General features: G+C 58.6%; 2 protein-coding genes across 2 annotated transcripts; both read right to left on the bottom strand.

Annotated features, from left to right (window-relative positions):
- Window positions 1–1,772: 1,772 nt before the first annotated feature.
- Window positions 1,773–3,197, bottom strand: LBRM_15_0530 (conserved hypothetical protein; the record flags this gene model as incomplete). The annotated part of the gene is made up of 1 exon (XM_001563451.1): window positions 1,773–3,197. The coding sequence occupies one exon, from the start codon at window positions 3,195–3,197 to the stop codon at window positions 1,773–1,775; it is 1,425 nt and encodes a 474-aa protein (XP_001563501.1).
- A 6,384-nt stretch (window positions 3,198–9,581) lies between these two features.
- LBRM_15_0520 (hypothetical protein, unknown function) lies at window positions 9,582–11,687 on the bottom strand (the record flags this gene model as incomplete). Its single annotated transcript, XM_003722922.1, has 1 exon — window positions 9,582–11,687. One exon carries the CDS (start codon window positions 11,685–11,687, stop codon window positions 9,582–9,584), a length of 2,106 nt encoding a protein of 701 aa, XP_003722970.1.
- Between the last annotated feature and the right edge of the window lie 883 nt (window positions 11,688–12,570).

Raw genomic sequence — 12,570 nt, 5'->3', positions numbered from 1 at the left:
CCCGGGTCGCAGACAGGCGGGTTATTTCCACTCGCAAGACGCTGCGCTGCACTTCGCCGCGCCAAAGCCCCGTTGTGGTAGGCCGGGTGCTCGGCGGCGGGGGCAGCCGCTGTCACCGCGGCGAGTGCCATCGCACACTCCTTGGCACCGTCCGAGAGAATGGCGCACGCCGTAGGCGCCCCTGCCGGCTGGGGTGCGCGAGCCGGGCTTCGCGCGAGACAACGCATTCTTCCCGGTGCCGCTCTTGCGTCCGGTCCTTTCCCAGCTCGTCAAGGAGTAACGCCCTCGTCCGCTCCGCCTGTCGCGTTATGGCCCCTCAGGGGCGCACCCCGTTGTCCGTCTCGACCTGGACAAAGTCGTGCACGCCCTCGTGCGCCGTCGCTTCCGGCAGCCCTTTCCCGCCGTTGCCTCGCCGACGGCCTCCGCGGCGCCTGCCAAATCCGCGTGCACCCTCTCGTGCAACGTTCTCTCGTCGATCGCACTCCTTTCGCCTTGAGCTGCTGTTGGGTTTGGGTGCACTACATCACGGGCGCCTCCGTCCCGACGTGGCCGTTTCCCGGCATGGCTGAGCTGAGCACTGGTGAGAAGAGGTGGATTTAAAAAGGGATGATGTGCATGCGCTTCTGCGAACCTCACTCGGAGTCGGTGGTGCTCGGAGGGCGGCGAGGCTTCACCGCTTCGCCAGGCATTGAGTGGCATTGCGCGAAGGCGCACATAGGGGGAGGGTGAGGGGAGAGCGCTCCAGTCCAATCCGTTGGGGCTCGTTGGGGCCTGCACGCAGTCCTACCTCGCCTTCGGCCCAGCACCGTCGTCCACCTTCATGTGAGCGTGATCGTTGGTGATCCACTTTGTCTGATCCTCGTCCGAGTTTCGCTGACGAGTTTCGCGACGCGCTCTGAGCCTCGCACGGTTGTGTTTTGCATTACCAAGACACATCTACGAGCTGCCACAACATCACACACAGAGGGAAACACAAGCTAGTCACCACCCTCCCCCTCCCCGAGCACATGCACGCCCAGAAACACGCATAAAGTAAAGCAGGGTCTAATGACTACAGCCTCTTTCCTTTTAGGGGTTACAGAAGAAACGTTTACTACCTGATGTCTTCTGCGTCATCAACTTGTGAAGCGCTGCCGGCGTTATCAGTACACTGGCGCAGACACACACACACACACACACGCACACAAACATATATATATATATATAAGTGAAAGCAGAAGTAAATATCGGCGCTGCTGCTCAGGCAGAGAGAATGACAGAGTTTGAATGGAGAGGAGAGAGAGGGAGAGAGACGATCGGTTATTTTGTCTCCCCCCTGAGGAAGAGGGAGTGTGTGTGTGTGTGTGTGTCGGTCTGGTCATTTCGCGTTTTCTTATTTTCTCAGCGAAAGAGAACGACGAGGACGAAAGCAACACGAAAGGAGAGGCGTAACGTAACACGAAGAGCGAAGAGAGATGCACTGAGCGGTAGAGGGAGAGAGTAACACGCTTCTCTAAGCTGTGGAAGAGACCCACACACACACACATACACACACACACACATACACACCCACATACACACATGGCGGCAAACAGGCGCACCTTGATGTTGGCTTACGGGCCCCCTAAAGATAATATAAACGGTTACGAAGTTATATGGTGTTCGCCTTTAGCTGCGGATCTTCTGCCACACCCCTTCTCCCACTCCCTTCTCCTGCATCCCCACAAGATACATTTCTGGTGTGTTCGTCGCTGCTTTGTTTTGGTGTCGGGGGCGTTACTGTCCTCTCGTTGCTACTCCTCCAGCGACTTGAGGAGCTCCGTCGTGAAGGCGAGGGTGAGATGATCGTTCTCTAGGAAGTCTTCGGACGTCCCAGGCAGCGCGGCGGCGCGAGTGCCTTCCATTGGGAATATCGACGCCGCGCCTGCGGTGTCCGGGTGGGGTGCCGGATGCGGTGGCTGCGAAGGCGCCAAATCGTCAGTGCCGTTGTGGCAAGGTGAGTAGTGCCCCGGAGGCCCGGATGAGGTGGCCGGGAGGTCCATACCTTCCTCAGAGAGGTCGGTGAAGGACTTGTAGGATGGCACTACAGGCATGCCACCAGCCACCCCAGGGCCGTCGTGGTTTGCGTACGAGCTCGGGTGCGTGTAGGGGTTTCCACCGCCGCCAGTCAAGTGCAGTGATGTGGGTGGCGCGGCGGAGTCTCCCACGTCCTTGTTGTGCAAGGAGGAGCTGTGCGGTAGCACGCTGCCGTTGGTCAAGTCGGCCAACGCCAAGGTCGAGGTCGAGGTCGGCATGTTTGTGGCCGAAGGACCATTACCACCTGTGAGTGGCAACTCGCCCTGCTTGCGAGCACGCCGTGGCTTGCGCTTCACGGTTTCCTGCCACCACTTCCAGCAGCGGGAAGACCACGTAACGAGGATTTCCTCCATGTCCGGCATCCCATCCGGACCGCGCCGCACCGCAGCAGGGGTAGCCGTCGGGGGAGGCATGGCCAATATAGGGGTAGACTCATCATCGCCCCCCGTCTCGGACTCCACGGCCGCACCTGGCTGCTGCGGGTGTGTGAGGCTGTACACAACCTCCTCCATGCTCGGGCAGGCCCGGCGCACGCGCACAAGGCGCTTCGCCACCTCTGACTTTCCCTCTAGGACATGGATGTGACTGTACCAGCGCAGCATGATCTGCTTGTACGCTTCCAGGCGCTGCTCTTTATCGATGGGATCCTCGTTGGCAATGCTGCCTCCACCGCTGCTCTCGTGCTCTTGATCGACGTTGCAGCCAGCACCGCCGTGGCTGTGGCCGTGCACGTCATCCTCGTCGTTGTCGTCCTCGTCGCCGTACTCGTTCCTCGACCATATCTTTCGGTGCACTTCATACGTCAAGGGTGGTGGCAGCATCTTGACCCGGTAGTTCGTCTGCTGCAGCCGCATGAGCTCCTGTTGGTCCGTGTCCTCGCCGGGAGGAGGGAGGAAGCTGTTCGGGGTGCCGGGTACCATGCGGCCGCTGCCTATGACTCCGTGGCCGGCCCCAGCGCCGCCCCCGGGCATCATATACGGCATCATTCCCATCATGCCCTGGGTCTGAATCATGCTGTAGGAGTTTGGACTGTTTGTATCCATGCCGGCCCCTGCAGCTTTAGTGCCCAGCATGCTGCCCATCCCGCGGCTTCCTCCAGCCATTCCAGACACCCCACCGCCAATGCCGGCCCCGGGCGTCATGCCAGTGTGGTGGAGCGGCGACGAAATGTTGCCGCCTACACTCATGTCGCCACCGGACGTCGCCGCTGCAGCGGCAGCCGCGCCGACACCCGTGAAGCTGAACGGCGTGGCTGCCGGGTTGAGGCGAGATAGGCTGTTCGTTGGCACCGAGGTCGACTCGGTTACGCTGTCGTCGGACGGCCTCACGCTCCAGTCCGAGCTCGCGGCTGTAGTGTTATGCGCATCGTCGCGGCCTGAGCCTCCGGCGGCATCGTCACTGCCCCCAGCCGCCGTAGTGGCATGGGACTTGCTAGTATAGCGGCTCGTGGCCTGCATTGCCTTTCGTTAATAGCAAAGCAAAAACTTGCGTGGAGAGGATGGGAAAGAGGAGGCAAACCATAAGCACAGGTGAGCACCACTGAGCGGAGAGTGGTGGGGTGGGGGAAGACGGGGGCAGAGGACGGAGGGAGACAACTGACACCGTGGCACGATGTGGCCCCTTACTTTCTGCTTCTGCAGATCACCACCGCGAAGCACAATAGCCGACAGACGCTCTCCCTTTGCCTTATTTTGATTGTTCGTTGTGCTTGACGTGTTTGCGATATTTCTTTTCTGTGGACAAACTTGTGTGTGTGTGTGTGTGTGTGCGGTAGCGGTGCGCGCGAAGACTTCCGTTCCTTTGCCAGTGTGGGGGAGGGAGAGGGAGAGGGAGAAGGAGAGGGAGGGTTACAACGAGAGTACTAGCGAGTCAGCACATGCCGTTCCATCGGTCTGACTTGTGGGTTGTGCGTGCGTGTGTGTGTGTGCGCGCGCACACGATCGCGCCGCTTACACCGAGGCCGCACTGGTAGGAAAAGAGCGCATCTTTTATGCAAGGGCGTAGATACGCGTATGCACGTGCTGTGTATCTGCGCTGAAGAGACAGTGGGGCTGCCTGTCCTTCCGGCTTCTTGTCTTGCCGCCCCCTCCCCTGTGTCGCGCGAGTCGTGCCCCCTTTGCGCTGCACTCACCAGATCCTGGTTCGGCTGCTCGGCGGGGGCGCTCGCATGACTTTATACAATGGACCGCAGCTCACACGTGTGGCAGCGGTGGGCCGTGTGCAGCCTTCGTGGGGGGGGGCGGTGACTGACGTGTCAATCCACATGAAAGGTGCGCCGGGACCTCCAGCAGAGAAAACCGAAGCAAAAACCTCAAACGCGCAGCGCATCACTCGAAGCACCGCTGCACCTTTGCTGTCGACAGGGCCCGTGTCGTCCCCAACGCGTGTCCGTCGTGGCCCCTTCCTCTGTTGCCCGATTCACGGACGCGGCTCCCCATCTGTTCAATGTCGCGTCGGCGCAGAGGTCGAGTACTGCGCCGGCTGTCGTTAGCGGCGGCATACGTCCCGTGGTGTGTTAGTTGCGGCCGACTTAGGCCATTCGCCCAGCTCACCCGGTGCACACGCGGAAAGCGATGGGCCACGCAGAAAAGCACGCAACCGCCTGGAGAATAGCCGCCCTGCCCTTTTGAGAAACAAGCAGTATTGATGAACTGGAATCGGCAGGGTTCGGGCACCTAAACAACAGTCGTCTCAAGAGATACCCGAGCGGGTTCACACTATTAGCCTTTGAAGTGGTCCGGCGCGCAGGTCGCTGATGGCATTTTCTCCAAGGCTGACGGCTTTCGCCTCGCGGCTGTAAACCACACCTCTTCAAGCGTATACTGGAGGGGGAGGGGCGACCTTCAGTTTCGTCCTTCCTGAGAGTGCCGTGTGCTGGTCGCTCGAAGGATTGCTCGTGCCTGCGAACGGCCCGCATCGTGGGCAGAGGCTGCGACGCAGCGTGCAGGAACCCTCTCGCTTCATTTCGCTGAGTGGCTCTTTTGCCTGTGCCCACCGCTTCCCCCTTGCTCGTTGTTGAGCCCCGGATTATGGCACCCCCCTTGGTTAGTTGCTGTTCGGCAGGTACTGGCTCTCCTGGTACCGTGACTCCGTTGGCTGCTTCGGCTCGCGAACAGGCATTAGGGCCATGAGGCCTCTCCTCTGCTCGGCCAGGGAACGTGCGTCCGCGCGAAAACTGCGTGTGAATGAGGAGGAAGTTGAAGGCTGTGCTCAGGGTTGGTGCACTGTCACGGCCCTCTGGTAGCGCCATGTCGCGCCGGTGAAGTGCGGCGTCGCAGATCATTGCGAAAACGACGGCGGGGAGCTGCACCGTGCACGAGCTAGGGTTGTACAAGTCGATTCTGCGGATGTGGACAAGGTGGGTGGCCAGCAAGGCTCAGCTCTTGTCGCCCTGAAGTAAATGACTCCAGGAGCGGAAGTCTCGCCCTGCCCGGTCACAAGTGGGCTCTCCGGGCCTGGGATCGTTGGGCTGCGCTGGCAGCCCCGTGGCCCCCGTTAAAGGCGCCGTGGTGGCTTACGCCGCAGCCTGCAGCGTGCCGGTCCGTTCGACCTTCGATGTTGGTTGGAGAATGTGTTGGCCTAAGCCATGCCTGTCGTGCTGCAACACCTTGACGGCATTCAGCTTGGTTGGACGTGGAGGAAGCATTTTGGAAGAGCGTCCATCGGTCCCCTTCGGCGTGTGCGCTACTTTCCGATGGATCCCCACCAAAAGGGGGGTGGGGGGAATACACGCGCTCCCAGACCTACATTAACTCGTCACAACTCAGCATCAGATGCTCCCCCTGGCAGCGGGAACGGGCGAACTCCATGAGTCTGCTGAGAACGGCCTCGAGGTGGGGCCTTGTGAGCCGTGCCCACAAGGCGATGGATGTACTCCATGGACGCCTGCATCCCCCCGCAGTTAGAGTCGACACGTGCGTAGGGGATGCCCACACTTCGTTTACTCTTCCAAGCTTATGAGGCGCAATCCATGGCCCGTGCAAGCGTTGCTGGGCTCCGCGAACGCGAGACTTGGCCACACAGGATAAAGCCCATGCGCAGCTGGCTTTCCGGGATCAGCCTATCGGAGCTCAGTGGACGCGGAGGCTCCTCCCTCTGCCTCCTGAAGAGCACAATCGCATGCAGAATATTCCTGCCTGGCGTCATTCCTCCAAGCGCGCGAGAGAGCGGGGTTGGAATAGAGTGCTATCAATGAAATCTGACATGATAGAGGTGAGTATCTCTGTAGTTCTCCAACAAGGAGCTGGCGCGCTTTCCCTTGCCGCCTTAGGAGAGAATGGGATGTGAGGAGGCGGAGAGAAAGTGATGGTAAGTCGTCAGCATTCACTGTGTCCAGGGTACGCCTACAGCGTAATATAGATGTGTCTATGCGTCTCTTTCCACCACCGCCGCCTCTTCAGACACGGTGCGCACTCGCTGTTCTTCATTAACCTTTGTGTCGTCGCCAACGGGGCTCTTGACGCGCATGTGTGTGCCTATGCGAGTGGGGTGGAGAAGAGAGGGAGGGAGGGAGACATACTGTGCTTCGTCACCTTAGCCCAGCTTCCCCTACCATCACCATCGTTGATTCCTCAGTATGCTCTTTGCACCCTCCATCAGGCAAAGCGATCAAAAGCGAGGGAGAGGGGGAGGCGTTGGGGATGAAGATGGCGCACGGAGGGACACCCCCACCCCCAGGAGAGAGCGAGAGGAATGCGTCGCCACTCTTTCATCTCCATGGGAGATGTGCGGCATGCAGGACGGCGCTGTGCTGACGACAAGCGACATGCGCCGGCCGTTTCGCTGCGAGGGTAGACAGCGCGTAGGGTGGTGCACTTGTGGGTCAGCTGTTGTGGCCGCACCCAACACACCTGCACGAGAAAAGGTGCCCCTTTCAGACACCCCTCCTCACCCTCCAACCACTCCCTTTCACCCTCTTTCATCGTTACGCGCGCGTACACATGCACCCCTCACACGCCCCTCCCATGCACATGCGGAATACAGAGAGGGAGAGAGACGCAACCAAAGTACGTCTGACGATAGGGAAAAAATGCGATCGAGTGAAACGGCCACACCCTCGCGAAGCAGAAGAGAAGAGACAGAGAGAGAATGCACAGCCATCGAGCAACGAGCCAATAGGTGCGTGCACACACACACACACATATATACATACATATGTGTGCTGTTCTTTCGCATTTTATATAGGGAGAGGTGGGTGGGGGGGGGGGGATATCGTGGAATTAAGGAAGAGAGCCTAGGCAGAAATACTATGGCAGGGATGAGTCTACCAATCCCTTCCTCTACCTCAGTCCTACTCCCACGCTATGTAGGGCTTTCCCAATCACGCTGAGCCTCGCGGCAGCTGGCAGTGATGTGCAGTCCGCCAAGCCATCCGTTATGGTTGAGATGTTGTCCAGTTATCGATTGAACACAGAGGAAAATAAGTGTGAAGTCCGCGAGGCCTGCAGTCGAGGTTGCAAGCCGTACTTGGCGCGCGCGGAGCGATCATGAGGTTGCACGTTTCTCATTCTGCTCACTTTCCTTCTCTAACCGCGGACATGGACACTCAGCGGCTAGCGACCTCTTTGTCTGCATGTTTGGGCTATGCGCACCACAAATAGCTCTTGGCTAAGCCCCTTTACTACCCGACGGTTATCAGCACTTGAGGGGAGGTGGGGGGGGGGAAGGAGTTGAGGAGTCTAGGAGTGCGAATGAGAGGAGGGGGCAGGCGAGGGTGAGGGAATGGGGAACCAGGAGTTCATCATAGGAGAGGACAACAGGCACAAGCAGGACGGAGAGGAGGGAGAAGCACGGTAAAGCATGACGCACGCGCGTTGCGCGTGATGATCGGCGAGGAAACGGAAAGTAAGCGCCTACTCGAAAAAGAGGAGAACGGGAGGCGGGCGCAGGAGTTTTTCTGCTTTGATGTGTTCTTCCGCCCAGAGGAATTTCTCAGCGGAGATGAGAGAGGGAAGAAGGTGAGGGGGGGGGGAGCGAGAACAGTGAAGTAGCGTAGAGTGGGGGATGAGACTGCTCCCCAGGAGAGAGAAATGCATTCGCCAAGCCTACCCCCTTCTGGAGATGACTTTTCACGCCGGCGTCCGAGGGGCTTCTCTGGAGGTTTGACATTATTTCCTTTTCTCTTTCTGAGGAAGTAAGCGCACAAAGTTGTCGGCTAAATGGCCTCCCTCCCCCTCCGACGCGAGGCGGATGGCGCGTGGTGGTGGGGAGCAAACCCCGAGAGGGGGGAAGGGGGAGAAATAGCGAGGGAAAAGAAAGCGATTCTTTCGGCCTTGGCGAGGGGGACCACACACACACGTACAGGAACGAAAAAAAGGAAAAATAAAAAAAGAAGAGGAGAAAGTGACAGTACAGCAAAACAGTCGTTCTCGTGGTTTCTCACGCACCTGGTGATGATGGTGGTAGGGGTGGTGGTGGTGGTGGTGGTGGGGGCGATCTGTTGGAATTTGTATTGGCGTGTATTTTACTTTTTTTTTTTTTCAGTTGTTTTTGAATCTCATCCGACAGCCGTTGCGACTTCCCCGAAAAGACATTCCCTCGCTTGGGCGAACAGAGAACCAAACAACAACAACCCCAACAACGACGACAACAACAGCGAAACGAACAGAACACGAGCAGCTACGGCAAGAGCGAAGCGTGCACGAACACTCACGTGCCAGCAGAAGCGCGCGAGGAACAGGGGGAGAGCGAGGTGGAGACAGACAGAGAGAGACAGACAGAGAACCTACTTCAACCGCGGCAAAACAGTAAGGCACACAACCCAGATAGAAAGAGAGAAAAGGGGAAGGGAGGGATGACACACGCACACGCACACAATAATGACAACGGAGGAGAAAAATAGGCTGGAAAAGGGAGAGAGAAGGGAAGGAGAGAGACGCACAAGCACACGTACCCGTACACGTGCATCTGTAGAATGTGTGAGAGAGAGAAGCTTCAGCCAAAGCACTTCTTCTACTGTTACTTTTCTGCTCCCCCCTCCTTCTTGTCCATCCTTCTCCGTCTTACGGTTCTATTGTGAATGCCACTGAGGGGTGAGAGAAAGAGACAGGGATGGAGGAAAGAAAGGGGAAACGCAGTGGGGAGTGTCACGGACACGTACCCCCAGAGCAGTTGTACCTCTGCGTGTGTGTGCGTGCGTGTGTGCTAATTACGAACCCTTCGCCTTCTCCCCATTGCTCTTTTCGATACTTGGGCATCTGACTCACTCACTCACTCACTCACAGAGAGAGAGAGACGAGAGAGACGAAAAAACAAACAAACAAACGAACACGCACATGTACACGCACGTGCAGGAAAGAGAGAGAATACCGAGGCTGGAGAGAGCAAGCCAAAGCGGCGACAGACGGAAGCGAAGGAGGAGATGCGAATCACATACAGAGACGAGAAAATAAACACACACACACACACACACGTACGTATATCATCGTGTGTGTGTGTGTGTGTTGGTGCGTGTGCGCGCATCATCACAAGTTGCTTTGACATTTTGGTTTCAATTTTGTTGCGTATACGCTGATTCCCATTCCCCTTTACATGTTCATGGCGCCGTACCCGCGCTGCTGCTGGTGCGGGTGCTGTGATGAAGGCCGTCCCCCCTTTACATACGACGAATGCATCGGCTGCTGCTGCTGCTGCGGCTGCACACCCGTCGCCATGCCAGTGGTGCCGCTGAAGTGCCAACTCTCTGCGTACGGGTTGAAGTTCGAGGACGGGTAGCAGGCGGTGTTGCAGTGCATGGCCGGGCCCATCTCGTCAGGAATGTCGTGCTGAGTATCACCTCCTGACATGGCGGCGTCGTAGTTGTAGCTCGCACCACCACCACCACTGCCTCGTCCGCCACGGTAGGCGGTTGCGGCGGCGCCAGTGTTGTGGGTACCTGTTGCCATGCCTCCAGCAACAGTAGCGCTGCCGCCACGAGGGTGGGCATCGCCGCGATGGCCAGTTGTGTTGGAGGCGTACCCGTAGGCACTCATGCCGGTGTGGTAGCCACCACCGCCAGCGCCGCGCCCTCCACGACCACGATACCCGCTCGCGCCAACGCCGCCCTGGGGGTGGTAGCGCCCACTGTTAGGGTTGCCGCCTGTGCTTTGCGACGGCGGCCGACGCGAGCGACCGCTGGCAACTGCTTCGACTGCCGCTGCGACTGTCCGAGACTTAGCTCGTACATCCACGGCCCCGGTGCCCTCCTGGTCAAGTTTCTCCCACCAGTCCACCGCCGTCTCGTACCACGCAGTGAGCTCCTCCCTGGTGCTGCCGTTGCTTCCTTCCCGGCTCATCGTCACGGAAGATGGCGGCGGTGGCGGAGCGGCCGCGATGGCCGCGAAGGCGTCAGACTTGAGTACTGCAGCAACGTACGCACACCACCGCGCACACAATGACTGCACTACGCCAGGCACGGTGAGCACGCGCGCCAGCTCCGGCAGCGGCGGTGGTGGTGGAAGCAAGCGTATTATGAAGGCAGACGGGTCTGATTCGAGGGCGTACACAAGATCCGTGTCGTTGTCATCGATGTCCTGGTGCGGTAATACGTGGGACTGCTGCTGCTGCGCGGTCGGCGATGTGTTGTGAGCGGTCGCGTAGAAGATTGACGGGGTGCGGTACGGATTGTGTTGCGACATGCTGCCCATTGGTGGCAGCGGAGTAGCTGAGAGGACGCTGTGGCTATTTGCAGTGGGGACAGCACCGTAGCTCTGGTACGAGCCTGCGTTGCTGCTGCTGCTGCGCGGGGGCGACATGAGCGGCACTGCCTGTGGAGCGATGTTGGCGCTGCTGTTCCCGTCCAAGTCGAGCATCTCCAGCCCTGCAGGAGACTGGAGCCGCTGCTGTGACGGCGCTGGCACGGATGGCGATGTCACGGTAACGGGCGACAGGTTTGGTGGCAGCATTAGGTTTGGCATGCCACCAGCGGAAAGGGCAGCAGGGGAGCCACTGTTGGCCATTGGGTTTGGCGAGTAATCCAGGAAGTACTTCCGGCCATCTTTCGCAGAGGTGGGAATGCGCTTCAGCACTGGGCCAGACGGGGTGGAGAGGGCAGACCCTGACGCGATACAGGCCTCGCTGAGCGGACTCTGATGCAGAATCTGCTGCTGCTGCTGAGACAGAGACGCCTTCGTCGCCGAGGGCGGCGGCGATCCTCGGTTGGGGTAGACCGCTCCTCCGAGCAACGCCGAAATGGTCAGCGGGGGCCGCGCACCCCCGGTGGTAGCGGGAGGCGACGGGAGCGCAGAGTTGTTGGTGCCACGAGTCGTACTGGTCACCCCGGCAGGGGTTTCGGCTCCAACGTTTGTGTTATTGTTCAATGAGGACGTTGTGGAGCAGCCGCCGATGCTGGACGCCAGGCGACCCTCCTCTACCACCTCCTCCTCCGGTGGCTTAGCAGCAGCCCCACTAGTGGCCGTGCCAGTGCTGCCGGGCGAGGGAGACACATTGCGGTACGGGTCCCACGTGAAGAGCAGCCGCGGTGCTGTACCAGTGTTCATGATCGGTGAGTTCATCGTCACAGCCGGCTTCACGGGTTTCTGTTGCTGCTGCTGCGGCTGGATAGTAGCAGGAGACATGGTGGGAGTGACCACTGGCGACACACTGGCACGTTGGAGCCCTTGCGAGTCCTCCCGCGGGATGGAACTGGAGGACATCGAAAACAAATGGAAAAGACAAAGGAGAACAATAGAGACGACGGAGAGGGAGGGAGGGGGGAGGGGGGAAAGTTCAGTTGTGTGTGTTTATATATAGAGAGAGAGAGGGAGAGAGATATCTATATTGGTATATAATAGCAAAGGAGACGTGTGCGTGCGTGTGTATAAGGCACGTGTTAGTGCACTTCTTCGTAGAAGATGGCTGTGTCACGGAGAGGCGAGTCCCCTCCAAACCCACAAAGCACCCCGAAAAAAGACGCGCGCAGACACCGATGGCAGACAAGAGAAGAGTAAATCAACGAAGGCGAGTTAACACGCACATGCACACGCACACACACGCACATACACCCACACACACTTAATATAGCAGAAAGGCACGAGACAACGAGGGAGGGGGGAGAAGGGGAAGGCAGAAAAAGAAACGAGAAACGCACAAACAAAAGAAGCAAAAAAAAAAGAAACGCTCACAGGAGACCCACGCACAATGAAAAAGGGACTTGGGAGAGGGGTGTAGTGTGGACAGGAGGGGGGGGGGAATGACTGAGTAGCGATGAGGGAGGACCGGCTTAGGCCGGACAACCTTAAAACCCAAACACACACACACACCCACAGAGGTGGGGAGGGAGACAGAAAGAGTAAAAATGGAAACAACTTGAGATTCAAATATGTTATGTTACTGCGCAGTGCTCGGTGTATTGCACGTGTTGTTGCGTGTGCCTGTGCGCGTGTATCGGCTTCTGTTGCCTTCGTTGAGAAGGCCAACGAGAGAGAGAGGGAGAGAGAGATGGTAAGAAGGGGAGCAGCGAGCGAGGCACTGATAGGTTGATTGGTGGAAAGGGAGGAGTACGGTGAGGGTTAGCCAGAAGACAGAAGAGGAGAAAGA

Source organism: Leishmania braziliensis, chromosome 15, assembly GCF_000002845.2.
Source record: "Leishmania braziliensis MHOM/BR/75/M2904 complete genome, chromosome 15".
Taxonomy (NCBI): domain Eukaryota; phylum Euglenozoa; class Kinetoplastea; order Trypanosomatida; family Trypanosomatidae; genus Leishmania; species Leishmania braziliensis.
This window is presented reverse-complemented; position numbering and strand designations above follow the sequence as displayed.